The sequence below is a fragment of the Arvicanthis niloticus genome, chromosome 1 (assembly GCF_011762505.2).
Source record: "Arvicanthis niloticus isolate mArvNil1 chromosome 1, mArvNil1.pat.X, whole genome shotgun sequence".
NCBI classification, from domain to species: Eukaryota; Metazoa; Chordata; class Mammalia; order Rodentia; family Muridae; genus Arvicanthis; species Arvicanthis niloticus.
This window is the reverse complement of record NC_047658.1, coordinates 95,159,151-95,180,561: the sequence shown is the minus strand read 5'-3', so window position 1 is coordinate 95,180,561 and position 21,411 is coordinate 95,159,151. Positions and strand designations below refer to the sequence as shown.

The window sequence follows — 21,411 nt, the reverse complement described above, 5'->3', positions numbered from 1 at the left end:
TATGTGCATGTGCATGTGTGTGTGCACAAGTGGGTCTGTGGCCAGAGTTATCAGATCCCCTAGAGATGGAGTTACAAGCTGTTATGAGCCACCTGACATGGGTGGTGGGAACTGAACTCTGGTCCTCTGGAAAAGCAGTAAGTGCTCTTACTAATCCATCTCTCCAGCCCCAAGAGAATCATTTTTATATGTGAACGTCCTTCTTACACACCACACTATCAGTTTGTGATACCTTTTTCTATGTTATTCAAGGCAGCGTATAGCATGATCACACTGGTGATCCTAACATTTTACCTCTTTCTGGACCCAAGCCTTTTTCCCAAATTTTGCCACACCCATCTACTCCTGGTGGAATATCCTGCTCCACTCACTGTCTCTGCTTCAGCCCTCAATTGTTACTGAATGTGATGCAAATAGAAGCTGGCAAAAAAAAAAAAAAAAAAAAAAAAAAAAAACCAATGCCCTCGGTATCTACTCCCTCTCTCCTCTCCTCTACCTCCATCATGAGAGCATCCTCAGGTGAGACCATGGAGAATGAGACCCAGGGAGCAGTAGAGCCAAGTTACCCACCTTGTTCCCAGCAAGGCCATCTTCCCAGCAGACAAGCATAAATCAACCAGAAGTGGGGAGAGCAAAGGCAAGCTCAGCAGATCTGTGCCTCCCCCCCAGCTAATGGATTTTGAGTCATTTGTCACACATACAGCATAGTTGTGGCATGGATGGATATATGGCAGCCGTGTATTGTGGCATGGATATGTGGCAGCCGTGTATACAGCCCAGAAATGGCCCCTGCCTCCCTTTAATTTTACCAAAATTTGCATATTGAAGACAGAACACATCAGTAAAAGATCTCCAATCTCCACAGAAGTACCAAGCCCAATATATGTATTTCCTACCCCAATTACGTAGCGAATGATGCCTGCTGCCTCTGCCTCGGGAATGACATCCTCATAATTCAAGGAATCCCCAAACTTTTCTCCATCTGTGATGACGACTAGGATCTTCGCAGCATTCTCCCGGGCCCCACTGGTTTTCTGAAACAGTTCTCTCCTGTGCAGAGAAGAGAATGACAGATACATGAATGGGCAGAGAGATTGCTAGCATCCGACATGAGACAGCAACAGTCAGAAGCACAGATGCTGAGCCTGGCTGCCTAGGTATGGTTCTCTACTCTGAGTTTGATTGGTTTGGTGTTGTTTTTTATGTTTTGAACACAAAGTCTTGCTGGGCCTCAAATTGGTGATCCCCCTGCCTCTATCTCCTGAATTACAGTTATGTACCACCATATGCAGGTTCCTTGTTACTGTTATATATGGGGGGGGGGAGGGGTGGAATGTAAAGAAATAGAAATAGATTCCTTCGTCCATAACCAAATCTCATTCACAGTACTGTACAAACTTTCTAGCTCATTTTCCTACACTTGTGTGTGTGTGTGTGTGTGTGTGTGTGTGTGTGTGTGTGAGAGAGAGAGAGAGAGAGAGAGAGAGAGAGAGAAGGAAGGAGGAGGAGGAAGAGGAAGAAGAGGAGGAGGAGTGGAAGGAGAAGGAGAAAGGGAGAAAAGGAGCAGGCAGGGTGCTGGATACCTCAGCAGCTATCTATCCGTCAGGGTCTCTCACTGGCCTGGAGCTCAGTTATTATGCTGGGATACCATCCCTGGGCATTGAGCCTCCCTGGCATCAGGATTACAAGTGAATTGCCACTGTGTCTGGCTTTTCCACATGGGTTCTGGAGCTGGACCCATGTCTTTGTGTTTCCATTGCACGGACTCTATTAACTTTGTTAGCCAGACCCTCATTGTCTTACACTCTTGCCCAACCCCACATTCACCTCTGTACACAGACAGAGGCATCAAACTTTCAGCGGATTCACACTGAACATAAGGTTGGTTGGTGGCTTGAATTCAGCCTCCTTTTATTTTGTCTTTTTGTTGTTTTGGCTTGGTTTTTCTTTTCCTTACACTGTTGAGGATTGCTCCCAGGGCCTCACACTCCTTAGGCAAGCACTTGGCCCAGAGCCCAGAGCAGGCTCAGTCCACCTTCCCAGCCGTGTTTTTGCTGCCTCTTTTAACGGTTAATTTTAACTGCAACCTGTGTTTACATGAACAGTCCTCAAATAGTTTTGCCCTCTGGAAAATATTTCACCCCATCCCTGTCTAAACAACTCTTCTGATCCTTTGCCATCAAATTAAAAGCTGCATCCCCTCCCTCTAAAGGCAAAGGTGAAGGGACTCACACTACTTTACGGATCCCTGTGGCAGTTTTTGTCCTTCCGTTCAGCTGCCTTATGGGTCTCACATGTGATTTTGGGTTAGGGTTTCTCTTGAAATCATTGAAGGTGAAGTGAGTCCGGAAGTCATCAGAGTACTGCATCAAAGAGAACTAAGGACAAAGCAAATGCCATTACACCACAGAATGCATCCATACCCCACCCCCACCGCCAGCAAGGGCTGTACACATCTTTATATCAGTACTAGAGCTTAGCAAGAGTGTCATGCGGGGTTCATTCCCTAGGACAACCCCTATCAATCAGTCAGTCAGTGAGTCAGGGCCACCTATGTGACAGGAGCCAAAATATTGCTGAAACTGTAACGGGTACAGCAGAAAAAAAGCGGGGCGAGGTAACACAATCAATCGTCTATAATTTACCAAGTCCCACTTTTTTATCACTCAAGAACAGTGGCAGCCTGGTTGTCATGAATTTGTCAGCCTTATGTAGGGCTACCCACCAGCCCTCACCAAGGTTTTAGACTTTTTTAACTGGTCCATCACAGTTGAGACAAACTCCTTCATCTTCTGAAAGTCACTGTTGCTGATGCTACCAGAGCCATCAATCAAGAAGGCAATGTCACTCTCCTGCTGAGGACATCCTGGGCAAGACAGAAAAAGAATACATATTAGTTAAGTCATTAGAAATTTCATCTTAGCCGGGCAGTGGTGGCGCACTCCTTTATTCCCAGCACTTGGGAGGCAGAGGCAGGCAGATTTCTGAGTTCAAGGCCAGCCTGGTCTACAGAGTGAGTTCCAGGACAGCCAGGGCTACACAGAGAAACCCTATCTTGAAAAAAAACAAAAAAACAAAAACAAAAAAAAAAAAGAAAGAGAGAAAGAGAGAGAGAGAAAGAAAGAAAGAGAGAGAAATGTCATCTTTGAATGTCAGCTCTCTGCTGGACAATTGGGGGGGGTAAAAAAAAGAATCCTGATTTTGCATGAAAGAAAATAAAATATGGACAGATATCTTGCACATCAGCAAGATGGTAGGCAGCATAACTAAAATCAACTGCATTTGGATGAAAGTAACTAGGGTGGGTGCCAGAGTGTATCAAGGGAGTAGAGGTGACCCTAGAGAACACTAAAATCCAGGTTCTATACTTGGTTGCCAAAGCCAAGATCAGTGCTGAACCAATAGAGGCTCCTCCCTATGACAGGAAGAGAGTACCAACATCTCTCACCACCTTAGATATCTGCAGATCACCAATGGGGATCTCTGCAGCCCTCACAGACACTAAGCCCAGCTGAGGGAGCTGCCTGGAACCCACATGGCTACGCTCCCCCAGAAAAGCCAACACTGCATCTGCCCCACAGCACCATCACATCCTGGATCCATAAGCACGGCTAATGCATGTCCTGGTCCAGGAATGAATACTTGTTGGGGGCCGACTTTTAGCAGAAAAGCGGCTATCAGCTTTGCAGCCATCTTGAGCCATATACCCTGACATGAGACTTGGATTACAATAGCCTACAACAGCTGAGCACACTCTGATAATCTTGTTTTAGATACCTTGGGTGTGTGAGATTAAAGGTGTGTGAGATTGAAGGTGTGTGACTTAAGAGTGACCTAGAGATCAGATTTAGAGACAAGACCTAAGGGCATGATTATAGGTGTGACCAAAAGGCATGGCTTAGAAGTGAGACATATAAAAGGCAGAGGCAGACGGTAGAGAATCAGACAGAGGAGACAGAGAAGCAGACACTTCAGAGAGTACAACTTGGAACTAGGAATTAGGTTAGAGAGAGCAACTTGGAGTTAGTTATTAAACATTAGGCATTTGGCACTTGGAAGAAGAAACTTGGAACTTGGAGGCACTAGGAACTAGGGACTAGGAACTTAGGACTTGGGACTTGGAGAGAGGAAGAGAGACTGAAGAATAAACGGGATTGAAACACATTCTGTCTGGTCTCCATTCTTCGAGTCCAGCCTCACTCTCCCTCTCTTGCTGAACCCCGACCTGCGGACGGGAGTGGCAGCTTGGACCGGGATACAGTGGCCACCAAACTCAGGGCAGCCCGGGCCTCAACATTTTGCTCGGGCCGCAACATTTTTGGCTGCCCGAACGTGGGGCTAGTGCGGTTCCCAACAAATACTCATGGTGCTGTCCCACCCCTGGTGTTTAGTGGGTATCCATCTAAGTCCAACACATTCTCTGGGGTCAGGTTACTATGGAGTACGTACAGTACTGTATTGCTGTGAGGGGACATCACGGCCAAGTCAGTTTATAAAAGAAAGCCTTTAAACTGGATGCTTGCTTGCAATTTCAGAGGGTTAACCTCATGCATTCTATTTTAGGGACTCTTCCCCCAAGACAGACTGGGAAGAGAGTCACTGCCTTTGCCTCTCTTTCCTCATGTGACCACACTGAGTAACCTTTCTCTTTCTACTTTTCACTATTAATTCAGCTCTTTCAGTTAGCTCATTGAAGACAGAAAGATAGATGAACCCAGCTTGTTGGGGCACAAGCTGAGTCTGGTAACACCAGTACTCTGAGGCCTGCAAACTACATGGGTTCTGACTCCTAAGACCAGAGGTCACATGAAATCTTGCTCCTACCTGTGACACTCTGACTGTACAAACCAAATCCTGAGGTCAGAAGCTGCATGAAAGCCTGCTGCTGCCATCTATAATACCCTGACCTTCACACGGTGCACACCCAGACTCCTGAAGTCAGATCCATGTGACACCATGCACCCAGCACCCAGCTCACTAGCACACATGAACTTGAACCCATGAGCTCATGAGGTCAAAAGTCAACCCCCACCACACCGTGAAAAGTTGAAAGCCATTCTCCCTGTAGCCAAGAAAGAGTCAACCTAGCTGATCCACCCACAAATTAGTACTAAGTCTCACCACAACTAAAATTCAAGACCTGATAACCAGGAGAAACACCATGGTGCATGCACCAGTCCAAACAGTCAATCCGTGTGCTCCAGGAAGAGTCAGCCAATGAAACAACTGTGGCTATCCCGACACAATAGCACAATCGAGACATGAAAAGCCAAGACAGAGTATCCCCACCCAAATTACCAGCTAAATTGTAGTGGCCTCCTATGAGAGTCATTTTGATGAAACTATCAACAAATTTGAAAAAATGATGATAAATATGTTCATGGATTTTAAAGACAACATGAATAAACTCCTGAATGAGTTAAAAAAAGAGCACAAATAGTTGAATGAATTAAGAAAGCCAGTTCTACGGATGGAAATAGAGTCCAAAAAAGCAATGCTAAGTAAAAAACAAACAGATGATGATAGAAAAAAAACTTCCATGAGAAAAAAACAAACTCTCAGTAGAAAGCCCCTCTCAACAGGAATTGTTCTTCACAGAGTACCAAGGTGTTGGGGGCCGACTTTAGCAGAAAGCGGCTATCAGCTTTGCAGCCATCTTGAGCCATATACCCTGACATGTGACTTGGATTACAATAGCCTACAACAGCTGAGCACACTCTGATAATCTTGGTTTAGATACCTTGGGTGTGTGAGATTAAAGGTGTGTGAGATTAAAGGTGTGTGACTTAAGAGTGTGACTTAGAAGTGTAGAGATCAGATTTAGAGACAAGACCTAAGGGCATGATTAAAGGTGTGACCAAAAGGCATGGCTTAGAAGTGAGAGATATAAAAGGCAGAGGCAGACGGTACAGAATCAGACTCTTTAGATATACTCTTTAGGGAGACTCTTTAGAGGGTACAGCTAGACTTGGGACTTGGACTAGGAAGAGAGACTGAAGAATAAACGGGATTGAAACACATTCTGTCTGGTCTCCATTCTTCGAGTCCATCCTCACTCTCTCTCTTGCTGAACTCCGACCCTCAGACTGGAGCGGCAGCTTGGGCCGGGACATAGTGGCCACCAAACTCGGGGCAGCCCGGGCCTCAACATTTTGCTCGGGCCGCGACATTTTTGGCCACCCGAACATGGGGCTAGTGCGGTTCCCAACACCAAGGCCTGAAGAAAAAGTAGTGAGGGGCTGGAGAGATGACTCAGTGGTTAAGCACTGGCTGCTCTTTCAGAGGTCCTGAGTTCAATTCTCAACAACCACATTGGTGGCTCACAACCATCTATAAAGAGATTTAATGCTCTCTCCTGGCATGCAGGGGCACATGCACACAGAGCATGCATACCATAAATAAATAAATAAATAAATAAATAAATAAATGTTTTAAAAAGAAAAAGTAGTATAATTGGATTATTCAGTCAAAAAGAGTGATAATTTTTTTAAAAACATATGGATGGAATACATGAAATCGTTAAAACACCATAAAAAGACAAAATCTACAATTATGAACATAAGAAAAGAAAAGTTCTATTCCAGAGGCATAGAAATACAGTTTTAATAAAATCATTAAAAAAAAAAAATTCCCACTCCAGGTAAAGAGATGCCTACTCAGGTACAAGAGGCAGACAGAACACCATGCAGGCGTGACCATTAAGGAAACTCCACACATCATATGACAGTGAAAACCACTAAATATATAAAACAAAAGAAGTGTACAGAAAACATGCAAGAAAGGTTAGCTGCATTCAAAGGTGGGCCCATCAAAACAACAGCTGATTTTTAATTTCATCTCATTTAATTTAATTTCAGTTGGGAATACTGAAATCCAGAAGGGCTTAGAATAATGAATGCATATGAAGTTCTGAAAAACCACAGCAACTAACCCAGGCTGATATACTCAGTAAAACTGTCTGTCATTGTTGAAGAAAAAAGAAAAACTTACCACCATTTAAAAAAAGAAGAAGAAGAAGCCACTAAAGCTGGCTCTAGAGAGATCCCTAGAGAATGAACATCCAAGAGACTCCAGGGAAGAAAAGAAATCTTAGGATAGTTGTTAAGTTAATGGAGACTAAGAATACAACAAACACTAAAAGCAAACAAACAGTTGCCTTGGTCATGGTGTCTCTTCACAGCAATAGAACAGTAACTATGGCAGTCTCCCTCCTCTATGTACCTGAAGATGTCCTTGAACACCTGATCCTTCTTCTCCTTCTCCTTCTCCTGTGTTAGGATCACAGGTACAGGCCACTATACCTAGCTGAGCTGGATTTTTTTAACTTACTCCAAAGGATTAGAATATAGCAGAGGTAATGAGATGTTAATTCTGAAATAGCCTGATAACAATTGTTATGTCTCTCCCTGCCCCTCCTCTCTCTCTCTCTCTTTCTCTCTCTCTCTCTCTCTCTCTCTCTCTCTCTCTCTCTCTCTGTCCCTCCCTCTCTCCTACCCTTCCTCCCCAACCCACCCTTCATCTCTGCCCCCATCTATTCATCTATCTCTCTATAGTAAGAATTTTGGTTTCTTTAAAAAAAAAAACACAGATAAGAATGCTTTTGTTTTAATTCCAGGTGTGGGATACAGGGCTGCTTCAGATTATTCACACCAGCAACTATGATTCGCCTTGCGCTCAAGCAGAGGCATGGTTTTTGCCAGCTGCAGATAGTTTCTGCAATTGTGTGACGTTTGGAATTCTGGGAATTTTTCAGAGGGTATATAAATGCTAGGACCCCAATAGATGGCTGGTTGGGGGTTGTAGATGGGTTGTTCACTAGTTGTTGATTGGTTGTTGTTGTTGCCCGTGGTTTGTTAAGAAGAAGAATTTCGATATCCTGATGGAGAAGATCAAACTTGCCCCAAGAGCTCCACACCCTGATGAGCAGGAAAGAGTTTGAGAACAATGTTGCTCCATTTTCAACTCCTGGCTTTACTCAGGGATCTCTGTCCTTTTCTCTCTTATCTAGTATTATGGGGTTGAAAGGGTGAAAGAAAAAAGGTGGAAAAGGCTGGAGAGAGAAGAACCCACACAGTAGCAAATGCTGGCTACACCTCTCCGCATCCCTGCCTTCCTATCACCCCTCCAGTCACACCCGACTTCTCCTTCACTCTGACATGATCCAGCTGATGCATGAAGTAACCATGAGGCAAATGACGAGGGGAGATTTCCCAGCCTACAGCCTATGAGAAACAGAGAGCTCACCAGTTCCACAGGCTCAGACATGAGCTTGGAGCAGGGCCTGGCCCCAGTCAAGACTTCAAATGAGGCGGAATCCCTGGCTAAACAAATTCACTTCAATCTCCTGAGAGATTCAGAAGTAAAGTCTAAGCTATGCCAAAATTCTTGACTTACAGAAAATTTGAGATGGTAAATGTTCACAGTTTTAAATCACTGGATTTGTTAGGTAGCAGTAGACACAGGACATACAAAATGTGCCTGGCAGTATACTTGTTCACAGAGGAAAGCAGAAGATAACAGCAACAACCACAAAGTAGCTAGGTCCATGTGAGATGTCAAACAAGAGTGTCATGGCTGATAGTGTGATGATTAGAAGGCTGCAGAGCAGAGGAAAGACCGCTTCGCACAGCGACTTTATGTTTATTTTATTTCTTATTTTTTTCAGACAGAGTCCTGCCATGTAGCCCAGACTAGCCTCAAACCCATGCTACTCCTGCCTCGGTGTCCTGATGCTGCCATCACAAGGAAGTACCACTGTGAATGACTCAAAATAGATGATATTTAATCCAGAATGTTAGTAATGGATTATGAGCTGGGATTTGAGAAAAACATTCCCAGTGTAAGGGCTCTGAGGATATCTTGGAAAGATCCTTGGAGAAGAGAGGCAGTGGGAAGCTCCAAAGCATGATGACTGAGGTAGAACAGGTGGGAAGACATTAGAGCATCGAGCAGGGTCAACCCCATCAACGACACCAAAGACGATGCTTGGGAGACCCCAGCAATTGCTCCAAAGACAATGATTGGGACGTCTGTAAAGCCAAGTGGCTTGATCTCCTCCTCCCAGAAGTGAGGGGTAATGAAGTTACTACCTTAATTTTTCTCCAAGAGACCTAGGGTTTCTAATCTCCCTGTACCCAGACCCCCAATGTACCTCTATACCATGAGCAGTCACCGTCTCAGCCCATCCTAAGGGACCTACCTCTGAGAGCCTCTGGGAACTGCTGGGGCGGCTTCAGCAGGTTGGAGTCGAATAAGTAGCACAATCCATTCACATAGGTGTTCTCCTTGCAGTTTTGGTGCACCGTGGGGCCACAGGCCTGAGGGACAGAGCAGGAGTCAAAGGGATGCCCCTGCCTCCTGTCCTTCCGGAGCAGCCCCTCCACAAGACTTCCAGCCCAGCTCTTCCATCTCTCCCCTCAAGACCCTCTTCTGATCGAGGGCAACTCACCAGCAGCTGCGGAGGGATGGTGTTAGCAGCCAGGGTCAGGCCCAAGGACATATTCACAGCCTCTGGAGGTACTGAGAAGACAGACGTATGCACAATGATCCTTGGGGTTAGAGGAGTTGTGAAGCAGTCAGGCAGGGACATGGCAGGGGTACACGTCCATGTTCACTGTCTTCTTCACAAGAGCCAAGCACAGAGGCCAGTCCATAGATGACTAGATAAATAAAATGCAGTCTACACAATGGAGTCCTATCCAGCCACAAAGAAGAATGAAGTTATGTCACTTGCATAGAAGCAGAGGGAATTAAGTAAGACAAGCTTTAAAGTGTGGGGGACTATTTGGAGTAGGGGCCAGCAGGAAGTGGCAGGGGAGGTTGGAGAAGGTAAAGAGGATGGAAGGATTGAAATAATTGTACAGGTGTATCAAAATGTCAGCCAAGCATGATGAGGAATACCTTTAATCCCAGTAGCTAGGAGGAAGAGGCAAGAAAATCACTGTAGGCCAACCTAGTCTACATAGAAAGTTCCAGGTCAGCCAGGGCTACACAGTAAGACCCTGTCTCAAAAAAAAAAAAAAATCTAAAGGATGAAAAAGAAACTGTCATAATGAAATGCAATATCAGAAGTGGGTGTGGCCCTGTTGGTAGAGTGTAGCCTACCATGCATAAAGTGTAAGGCCACGTGTGGTGCCAGCACTTGGGAGTAGAGCAGGAAGATCAGAAGTTCAAGGCCATTGCCAGCTACATAGCAAGTTTGTGGCCAGCTTGGGTACAAGAGACCTTGTTGGGGGTACAGAAAAAGAAAGGAAGAGTGGGGAGGGGAAGGGAAATAATCCCCTTATATGCTACTTGTGTCTGTCTGGAACAGGAGAGATGGCCAGCTCAGTCAGGACAGTTACTGCCATGAAGGCATGAGGACCTGAGTTTGGGTCCCCAGAACCCATGTAATAAAGAGGGTGTGCCCACGCTCAACCATAACCCCAGTGCTAGAGAAACAGACAGAAGCACCCCTGAAATTCACTGGCCAGATGGCTCAGCAACTAAGGACACTGTCTGTTCTTCTAGGACCTGGGTTTCCTAGCTCCTACATAGTGGCTCATAACTGTCTGTAACTTCAGTTCCAGGGACCCTGACACTCTCTTGTGGCCTCCCTGGGCACCAGACATGTATATGGTACATAGACATACATGGAGGCAAACACTCATAACAAAAAAATTTTTTTTTCAAAAAAAGAGAAAATTTCTGCCCAGACAGCCAAGCTACATCAATGAGCTCCTGTCTCAAAATAAGGAAGGTAGGGTACGGTCAGGAACAGCACTGATGGTGGCCACGGCCTCCACCAGCTGCACACTGGGCACATGCACCTGCAGGCACATGCACACACACATACAAAATGCTGAAATGTTATTTGTTCTAGCAAAAGAGTGGCTTCAGCCTGGGAGACAGAGGCTAGACTGTGAAAGGGGGCATAGCAAGTTTTCCTGAGAGGTCTGTAGACAAGCCAGAGGCTAGGGAGCCAGGTGTTCCCTGCCCCACCAAAGACACACAGGATACAGGAATGTTTGACAAACCAGGGGTATTCACAGGAAGACTCCATTCAGGAGCCAGAGGGAGAGATAAGACTCACCTTGCAGGGGGATGGGGTTACACCGGTTTGTGCTGTAGTCACATTGGTAGAGAACACCTGTCTGGTTAACAGCCTTTGCCTCTTGGGGGGCTGCAACAACCACTCTGTAGAGAGGGAGTAATAAAGGATGCTCTGAATGTAGGGGAAGGAGGCCTTAATTCTCTCTACTTTCCAGAGGGAAATAAGGTTCCTTAACTCCCATAACTAGGAGGAAGAATTATCAAAGAAAAAAATGAAAAAAAAAATGTAATCCTAGAATGGGAAAGCCCTTTCTAAGAATGACACAAACTCTGAGAGGATTTAAAAACTGGCTTTAAGAAAAAGTCTTGTAAAGTTAGGACAGGAAAGGGGTGGGGTGACAGGGAAGGATAGGAAAGCAGGGTTAAGAGGTAGGTTTGCTCAAAACACATTACGCACACATATGAAATTCCCAGACAATAAAAAATTAATATTTCAACCACATAACTGTTTTAACTAAATGTATAAAAAATGAAAAATAATTAAAAGCAGACTCAAAAGATAAATGACAAAGTGGGAAGGAAAGGCTTGCAGCTTACACCCCAGATGACCTTCTCTGGTCTGTCGGTTCCTGCAAACCAGGAAGCAGGAGGAACAGAGGGGGGAGTGGGCGGGGACAGGAAGTAGATAAGAAAAAAAGCATCAACAGAAAAGGCAATCGCTATGTAGCAAGAATGTTCCTTGTCTTCTCGAACTCCCAGCAGCTGTTAGTATCCAGAAGAGACCAGAAAGAGATGGATCCCATTAGTGTTCCATCTGGCAGGGAGGGAGGAGCTCAAAGGCTGCTGATGGTTGCCAGAGAGAAAGATTCTTTTGTAAGCTGTGCATGCTCCTGTGGGTAACTGCTTGTCTATGCTACGGAAGCTATACCATCTAAAGTCATTGGCTCACAGAGCTAGACCTGCATAGAATCATTCCTCAGTATGCTGTTGTTGTCTGGTCTGGAGGGTACGTATATTTGTTCATATCTCTGCAGAAAAGGTTACGAAACAAATACTTCCCATAAAAAGAGAAAACGGGCCAGTGAGATGGCTCCAATGGGTAAAGGTACTTGCCACACCAGCGTGATGACCTGAGTGTAATCCCTAGGGCCCATAATGGAAGGAGAGGACTGACTTCCAGTCGTTCTGACCTCCATATGTGTGCAGTCTCACACACACACATGCTCATACACACACATGCACACACATGCACATACACACACATACATACATACACACATACTGTACATGCTTACACTATTAAATCATGGGCCTGTACCTGATCACTCTTAGAAGGCCAGATCTCACAGTCTAAAGAAATCAGGACACATCCCCCTGAAGCTCGCTCCCTAGGACAGAGGGAAGAAGGCATGTGGTCTTGCAACTAATTTATGTCCTACCTAGTACCTGGTACCCTGTTCTGCTCATCACATGCACCACCCCACACTAAATCATGCGGTGCAGAACTTTCTATCATCTCCTGAAAAGATGTAAAAGTTGTAGTTGTTTGAATATGTCTAGCCCAGGGAGTGGCACTATTAGGAAGTGTGGCCTTGCTGGAGGAAGTGTGTCACTGTGAAGTGGGCTTTGAGACCCTCCTCCTAGCTACCTGGGAGACAGTTTTCTCTTGACTCCCTTCAAATCAAAATGGAGAACTCTCAGTTCCTTCTCCAGCACCATGCCTGCCTGGATGCTGCCATGCTTCCTGCCATGATGATAATGGACTGATCCTCTGAACTTGTAAGCCAGTCCCAATTAAATGTTGCCCCTTATAAGAGTTGCCTTGGTCATGGTGCCTCTTCGCAGCAATGGAAACCCTAACTAAAACAAAAGCCAAACATTTTTCTTTGGCTCCCATGATTTCTCACAGCTTTCCTCTGGGCCCTCTCTCTCACCATCCTATCATGACACTATCACCCTCTCTTTCTTTAACATCTCTCTCTCTCTCCCCTCTCCAATCTCTGTACTCCCTTCTTTTTTTTTTGTTTGTTTTGTTTTTTTTTGTTTTTGTTTTTGTTTTTGTTTTTTCGAGATAGGGTTTCTCTGTATAGCCTCGGCTGTCCTAGAACTCACTCGGTAGACCAGGCTAGCCTCGAACTCAGAAATCCACCTGCCTCTGCCTCCCAAGTGCTGGGATTAAAGGCGTGCGCCACCACCGCCCGGCCTCTGTACTCCTTTCTTAAGTAGCTTCCCTTTCCTCTCTCTTCTCAAGAGAGTTGAGCATATCCTGTTCTGTCAAATCTTTCTCTGACTCATCACTTTGTCTGCCACTCAATTAGACATCACTTTCAAACATGGCTGCTTCTTTCTACAAACTAACTTTACCTTCACTGTTTGAGATTAAAGGTGTGTACTAAGGGCATGTCTGTGTTCCAGACAGAGGGAATAAAGGTGTGTGCTAAGGGCTGAGCCACACCACAACTAGAAACAGTTTTTCTGTAAATAACACAATCTTGGGGTTCACAATGTGATCAAATACTTTGTCTCTCTCTTATTTTTTGACTCAGGGTCTCACTATATCACTCCAGCCATCCTGGAACTCATTATGTAGACCAGACTGGCCTCAAACTCACATAGATGTGCCTGTCTCTGAATCCTGAGTACAAGGATCAAAGGTATATGCCATCACACCAGACTAGGATTTCTTTTTAATTGTATGTGTGTATGTGTGTATCTCTGTGTAGGCATGTATGCATGAGAGTTTAGTGTTCATGGAAGTTAGAGATACCAGATCCCTCTGGCCACTCCTTTTTTTTCTATTCAACATATATGATGATGATGATAATGATGGTGGTGGTGGTGGTGGTGGTGGTACTAGAGAGATAACTCAGCAGTTAAGATCACTGGCTGATTTTCCAGGGGACCCAGGTTCAGTTATCTACATTCATACGGGAAGTATACTGGTGTAGCAGTGGCATGAATATTATGGGAGTGTGCTTGTTAGTGTTTGTCATCTTGACACAAACCTACACACATGGGAAAGGATGCTCTCAGTAAAGGAGTTGCCTCCACCACATTGGTCTCTAAGAGAATTTTCTTGATTAGTGTTTAATGTGAGAGTCCTGTGAACTCACAGTACCCTGCCCTGAGCAGGTGGCTTTGGGTCCCATAAGAAGGTAAGCTAAGCAAGCCAATAAGCAGTGTTCCTACAGGGCTTCTGCTTCAGTTCCTACTTCCAAGTTCCTGTCTGCAGATTCCTGCCTTACCTTTCCTTAGTGGACTGTGACCCAGGATTTGCAATCCAAATAAACCTTTTGGATTTGCCTTAGGTCACAGTGTTCTTATCAGAGCAATAGAAAACTAAGATGAGGAGTAACAGCCTCTTTCTACTGGCATTAAAGGTCTAGTCCACAAGACAAAAATCACGATTAGTACTGTTAATTGGGTCAAGATTCCTGCAGCTTGGTAGTCATAGGCCTGAAAGGAGAACCTACTACTATTAGTCTATTAAGTGGACAGAGCACTAAACTTCTTTCTAAGTACTGAACATTACACCCTTAGAGCATCTCTCAATCCTCATGAGAGAGGCTTCTTTTTAAGTAGAGGATGATGTGCAGAGACTCCCAACTGGTCCATACATACAGAATAAGAGACTGGGAGTGCTCAGCTCTAAATGAGACAGCTATACTACACTTCCTCTCAAGGCTCAGGGATCATTACAGAACAGGAAGTGGAGATTGTGAGAGCCAGAAGCAGTGAGTGGATGATGGCAGTGAGCCAGTGTTTTCTAGACATGACAGTGCTACTGCTTATTCACAGCCTCTGTAACTGCAGACACCAACACGTCTTCACTCTGAAAAGATGTCTCCATGGTGAATCCCAGCTAATATTTCTCTAAAGGAAAGAGTTTTAGGCTTTGTAGACTGTACCCCTTATCACTTATCTTTATTCTGAGTAGCAAATTGTGTTTGATAAAATTTATTTTCAGAACCTGAAAGTAGGCCATAACTTGAACAAAACTCATGCTATATATACATTGAGGGTGGAGAGGTAGGCAGCAGTTAGGAGGTAATAAAGACAGATAAAAATCTCTCCTGAAGAACCATAAGAAGCCAATTGTCAGGATCCCCTGGGAAGGGAAGTAAGAAAAACCTTTTGCTCTCAACTTTTCTTGGATTTTGTGAATTTGAACCCCTGGAACCTCACTACTGATTCAAAAACAAAAATCAGTCATGAGGGTAAGGTGGTAGACTCCATGGTAGAGCATCTGCAAGCCTTGGATTCCATCCCCATCAAAGAAAAGGAAAAGAAAAGAAACATCAATAAGGAAACTCTTCTTTACCCTAACTTATGGAGAAGCCTGGAGACAACAGGCTTACCCTGAGGACTTTGTGGAGACAATGGGCTTCCCCTGAGGACTTTACCTGGTTCCGCCAACCTGGACCACACTCTGCCCAAAGCCTCTTGCATTCTCTTGGAAGGTCATAGGATTTTCAGTGTCCAGATTGAAGCCATGACACAAGGCTAGGACTGGAAAGATAACAGGGAAATAAGAGTCAAAGCAAAGGAACCAATACAGTTAAGAGAACACCACACATTTCTACCCGTGACCATTCCTGTCCACACTCACCAAAGCTCTGACAGCCCAGGGCAGGGTCCACATAGTGTGGGATCTGTCTGTTATGTTTTTGAGACAGGACTGTATATATCCCAGCCTGGCCTGGAGCACTACAGTGTAACTGTGGATAACCTAGATAGACATCCTGATCTTCCTGGCTTCCATTCTACCTCCCAAATGCTGAGGATGCAGGGGTGGGCCACCACACCACAATCCATTCACTTTTTCCATAGAAGACCAGCTGGTTAAGCAGAACCCAGCACTGGGGATGCAGAGGCAAAAGTCACAAAGTTCCAGACCAGCTGGACTGCATGGTAAGACCATAGAGGAAAAGGTGTTGTTGTTCTTGTTGTTGTTGTTTCCAGACAAGGTTTCTTTGTGTAGCTTTGGCTCTCCTGGAACTATTTCTGTAGACCAGGCTGCCCTCAAACTCCTAGAGACCCACCTGCCTCTACCTCCCCAGTGCTTGGATAAAAGGTGTGCGCCATCATACCCAGCTTGAAGAAAAGTTTTTCAAGACAGGGTCTCACACATCCTAGGCTCGTTCTGAACTCCTTGTGTAACTAAAGATCATCTTAACCTCCTGATTCTCCTGCCTCCACACCCCAGCCCCAGTGCAGGGACTCCAGGTGTGCACCACCATGTCCAGTTTATCTGGTTCTAAGGATCAAATTGAGAGCTTTGTATGCACTAGGCAAACCCCAGGCCTCACCTCTATCTACCAAGTTTTCACCAAGGAATTTCAAGCTGTAGCCAGTTATCACAATTTTTGTGATACAGGTTTACCCATGAGATGAATGAGATTCTTAAGGAGTGACATTTCACTTAACTGAGAGTAAAGTTAGTATCCTCTATCATTGATGGATGATAGATGTTCGTCTTTTAAGACAAGGAACTACATTTAACTCACAGGCCGAATGTGCTGACTCAGGCTCAAGGGCCTCTAAGTGCCTATGATGGGGTATGGCCAGTCCCTCTCTAAGCCCACAATGGCCTCTTCCCCCACTGTCACAACCACAATGGTTTACACAACAAAGGCCTCAGTTAGAAATTTCCCTTCCTATGCAAGTTTCAAGTAGTTCCTTCCCTTTTTGACTCACTCCCTACAAAAATAGACATGAAAGGAAACACACCAGTTTTTTTGATTATCAGTCATTCAACAAACATCCACACTGGGTTCTTGATAATTAGATCATAAGGCTAAGTAGAAGTGGTGTGCAGAACACAGGAGGAAATCAACCGCTGTGCTCCCTGGGGCCGCTCCTTTACCTCTCTGGACCTTGGTAACCTCGTCTGTGACGAACAACCTCTCAGGGTCGATGGGTGTAGTCCTTCATCCATGCACCCCTAACCATTCCTCTCGTCTACCTCTGCTTTTTCTCTCGGAATCCTTTATCCTTCCCTAAAGCCCTTTGCCTCTCCCCACCTAGCTCCTCCCTATTCCCTGACCTTTCTCTGCACTCACAGATCCAGAAGAGCCCCCTCCTCTTTTGATGCCCCCTTCTGACTTCCATTGGCCCTGCACACATCTGATGTATAGACCTGCATCCAGGTAAAACACCCACACACATAAGACTTTCTATTTAAAAGAAATGGACAAGAGTTGGTCCAGCAAGGTGGCTCAGTTGGTAAAGGTATTTGGCATTAAGTACCAACTGACTGAGTTCAGTCCTTGGTATCCACATTCCCTAAAGCCCTTTGCCTCTCCCCACCTACTCTTCCCTATGGCCTTCCTCTCCACTCATAGACCCAAAAGATCCCCTTCTCCCCATTCTGAGGACCTCCTAACCCCTTCTCCCCACCCTGAGGATCCCCCCCCAAGACCCCGACATACCTGTTACCAGAAGAACTTTAAGAGTCATGACTGAAAGGAACAAAACCCTGGAGATGTGTGGACTGTGGTGCATCAGGAACCACAGACACTTTGAGGAAGCCACCAAGGCTGAGAGAAGTAAAAATAGAGAAGGAAGAGGCAAGAGCTATGGGCCATTCAAAGAAAGAGGGCGGAGGCTCTACAAGCATCCAGCCCTGTGTAGCCTTCCTCTGCGACATCCTAGCTGCTCTCCCTTGCCACCCTGTTTCCTGGCCCAGACCATCAAGGTTACCACCCAAAGGTGCCATTTGAAACTCATTTACCTCTGGGATAGGTCAAATATTATAGGGGAAAAAAAAAGATAGGTAATAGGCTTGGTGTTTAGGACCAGGGTGGTCTCCCAGGGGACCCACATCTTGTTCCAGGTACCCACACGGAAGCTCAAGACTGTCTATAATTCTAGTCCCAGGGGATCTGATGCTCCCTTTGGCACTTATACACATGATGCACAGACGTGCTTGCAGGGGAAACACCCACATACATACGATATGACAAATCTCTTCAAAAAAAATACCCGAGTTGGTCAGCCAGGTGACTCAGCTGGCAAAGGTGCTTGCCATTAAGCACTGACCACCTGAGTTCAATCCCCAGGATCTATATGGTTTAAGAAAAGAACCAACTCCTTCGAGCTATCCTCTGACATGGTATACCGTCACATACACCCAAAGAGTAAAGAAACCATCAGCTGCTAACCACAGTCACATCCAAGACATAGTTTGGTCTTCTGTATATTTCATGAAAGTATTTTGAAAACAGAACTTGACATTATTATATGATGAAATACCGTAACCAAAATCAACTTGGAGAACAAAGTGTTTATTTGTCAGGACAGGAACTCAAATTGGGTAGAAACCTGGAGGCAGCAGCTGATGCAGAGGCCATGGAGGGATGCTGATTTCTGGCTTGCTCCTCATTGTTTGATAAACTTGATTTCTTTTCTTTTCTTTTTTTTTTTTTTTTTTTTTTTTTTTTTTTTTTTTTTTTTTTTTTTTTTTTTTTTTTGGTTTTTCGAGACAGGGTTTCTCTGTGTAGCCCGGGCTGTCCTGGAACTCACTCTGTAGACCAGGCTGGCCTCAAACTCAGAAATCCGCCTGTCTCTGCCTCCCAAGTGCTGGGATTAAAGGTGTGCGCCACCACCGCCCGGCAAACCTGATTTCTTATAGAACCCAGGACTGCAGGTCCAGGATGGCACCACCCACAATGTGCTGGACCCTCCCCCATCAATCACCAATTAAGAAAATGCCTTACAGCCAGGTCTTATGGAGACATTTTCTCAATAGAGGTTTCCTTTTCTCAGATGTCTCTAGCTTGTGTCAAGCTGACCTAAAACTGGCCAGCACAGTGGGTGACAGATAGAGAGCTCTAGGGGAGCTGGAAGAGGTGGTGGTAGTAGTAGATGGATATGATCAAAATACATTGTGTGAATGTATAAAGTTTTCAAAGAATAAATGTTTCAAAAACAAAAAACATAAATGAATAAATATTAATATTCTCATCTCCAAGATAAATTACACACACAAGGCAGTTATCAGTTACGTCATTGTAAGCCACTCCAAAATTTAACAGCTTAGCACAGTGCTGTATTGTGGTTGGGTTGTTACTGTTGTGCTGGGTTTATTGTTGTAAGGGTTGTTATTTTTGTAGTGGGCTATTGTTGTGGTGAGTTGTTACTGTTGTAGAGGGTTATTGTTGTTGTGGTGGGTTGTTACTGTTGTAGAGGGTTATTATTGTTGTGGTGAGTTGTCACTGTTGTAAAGGGTTATTATTGTTGTGGTGGGTTGTCACTGTTGTAGAGGGTTATTATTGTTGTGGTGGGTTGTCACTGTTGTAGAGGGTTATTATTGTTGTGGTGGGTTGTCACTGTTGTAGAGGGTTATTGTTGTGGTGGGTTGTCACTGTTGTAGAGGGTTATTATTGTTGTGGTGGGTTGTCACTGTTGTAGAGAGTTATTATTGTTGTGGTGGGTTGTCACTGTTGTAGAGGGTTATTGTTGTTGTGGTGGGTTGTCACTGTTGTAGAGGGTTATTATTGTTGTGGTGGGTTGTCACTGTTGTAGAGGGTTATTATTGTTGTGGTGGGTTGTCACTGTTGTAGAGGGTTATTATTGTTGTGGTGGGTTGTCACTGTTGTAGAGGGTTATTATTGTTGTGGTGGGTTGTTACTATTATTATTGCTCTTCAGTTCCTAGCTCACAGTTCCCACCTAAGTATCTAATGTGGTTGCAGTCAGATCATGACTGATGCTGGAGCTAGCCAACCTCTCTCGGGCCGACCTTCCAAGGTGGGTCATTCACACAGCTGAGCATCAGTGCTGGCTGGAGACTAGACTAAGGTTGCAGCTGTGAACTGCAGCACCTCTGTGTGTGGCTTGGGCTTCTCCAAGAACAATGCTGGATTTCAGGGGCAAGACATCCACCAGATTCTACTCACCAAGTAGCTACAGAAATTCTCCCTGTTCAAGGTGAACAACACAGCCTGCTTCTTAATTCTGTGCCCAAAGATCTGTGACCACTCTTCATCTGCCATGGCGAGAGATTTTCTTTTGCCTCTACACAGGCAAACTATTAGGGTTATGAGCCAAGAGTGGGCACCAGCACTTGGAAGGCAGAGGTAGGTTGATCTTTAGGAGTTCAAAACCAGCCAGGTCTACATAGAAGATTCCAGTCAGTCAGAGCTACATAGTGAAACCCTATCTCAAAAAAAATTAAAATTATTGGAATTTTTTGCAGGTGGATGATTACAACAGCCTATATTGGCCTCAAACTCATCATCCTCCTGCTTCAGCCTTCCAAGTGCTAGGATTATACCTATAGTCATCAAGCCTGGCTTGCACTTATAGTTTTTAGACAGACAAGCAGAGAGAGAGAGAGAGAGAGAGAGAGAGAGAGAGAGAGAGAACCTTTATAATCAGAAAAATAAACTGTAGCTGACTTAAACTGAGAAAAGTAGCTCTATTATGAGCTAAGGGCTGAGGAAAAGGAACAAGCCCAGGACCCAAGTAAGAAGCTACCTGGTGAATGTGAAGGTGTGTCTCTGTCAGTCCTTCTTCATGCACAAACACCATCAGAAACAGCCTGGAGAGGAAATATTTGTTTATTCACTGTTTCAGAGGTTCCAAAGTCCACTGTTAGTTACTTCGCTCAATGTTTCTGGATCCTGGTAAGATTAAACATCATGGCAGCTGGAGTGTGTGGCAGAGAACAGTCTTCACTTCACAACAAACAGCAGAATGAGGAAGGGACTAGAGACCAAATACAAGCTTCAAAGACCCACCCCAGCTTAATGGTGAACGCTGACTGTCAACTTGATGCAGTCAACTAACTCTAGGTGCAGACAACTCTAGGTGGATCTCTGAGGGAATTTCCAGAAAAGACTGCGCCGTCAGGGTGGGCAGCCCTTCCAGTGGGTGTCCCAGACATAAAGGGTTGGAGGGGAGATAGCATTGCTTGCCCACCTGCCTTCACATCTTACCAGTAGATGTGCCTGTATCTGCTGCTGCTGTCCTTCACTGGCATCAGACTCCAGCTTCTTTGACCCTCCAACATGGACTGAGGACCATAAATTCTCTATCAGCCTTCCAGGTCTTCAGTTGCAGATTGAAACTGCTGAGTCATTCAGGCTCATGGACTGAGAAACTACCAGGTTCTTGGCCTCACAGCTGTTTTCAGACTACCCAGGCCCTATAATAAAAGCCATTCTAGTGAATCCCCTTTAGCGAACGTGTGTCTCCTCTCTCTCTCTCTCTCTCTCTCTCTCTCTCTCTCTCTCTCTCTCTCTCTCTCTCTCTCAGTTCTGTTCCTCTAGACAGCCCTGTCTAACATGAAGGAGTGCCAAACAGGCCCACTTCCTAGTTTCCAGACCCCCCCCCAAAATAGGCCACAAAGTAGGAACCAACCATTCAACACGTGAAC

At 45.1% G+C, this 21,411-nt stretch overlaps 1 protein-coding gene across 3 annotated transcripts in view; it reads right to left on the bottom strand.

The window, feature by feature from the left end:
• LOC117712470 (integrin alpha-M) overlaps window positions 1-21,014 on the bottom strand; it is a 49,156-nt gene extending 28,142 nt beyond the window's left edge. For 2 of the 3 annotated variants that reach the window (XM_034508275.2, XM_034508284.2), the window contains exons 1-8: window positions 17,463-17,607; window positions 15,435-15,540; window positions 11,072-11,175; window positions 9,449-9,519; window positions 9,200-9,317; window positions 2,736-2,866; window positions 2,233-2,378; window positions 897-1,050 (exon numbers count right to left, since the gene is read on the bottom strand). In XM_034508275.2, coding sequence (XP_034364166.2) covers window positions 897-1,050; window positions 2,233-2,378; window positions 2,736-2,866; window positions 9,200-9,317; window positions 9,449-9,519; window positions 11,072-11,175; window positions 15,435-15,540; window positions 17,463-17,535 — 903 coding nt within the window. In that variant the 5' untranslated portion in view covers window positions 17,536-17,607. Of the gene's footprint in view, window positions 1-896; window positions 1,051-2,232; window positions 2,379-2,735; window positions 2,867-9,199; window positions 9,318-9,448; window positions 9,520-11,071; window positions 11,176-15,434; window positions 15,541-17,462; window positions 17,608-20,510; window positions 20,575-20,971 lie in introns of those variants that run through there. The other variant, XM_076911236.1, reaches the window with a different exon arrangement.
• Between the last annotated feature and the right edge of the window lie 397 nt (window positions 21,015-21,411).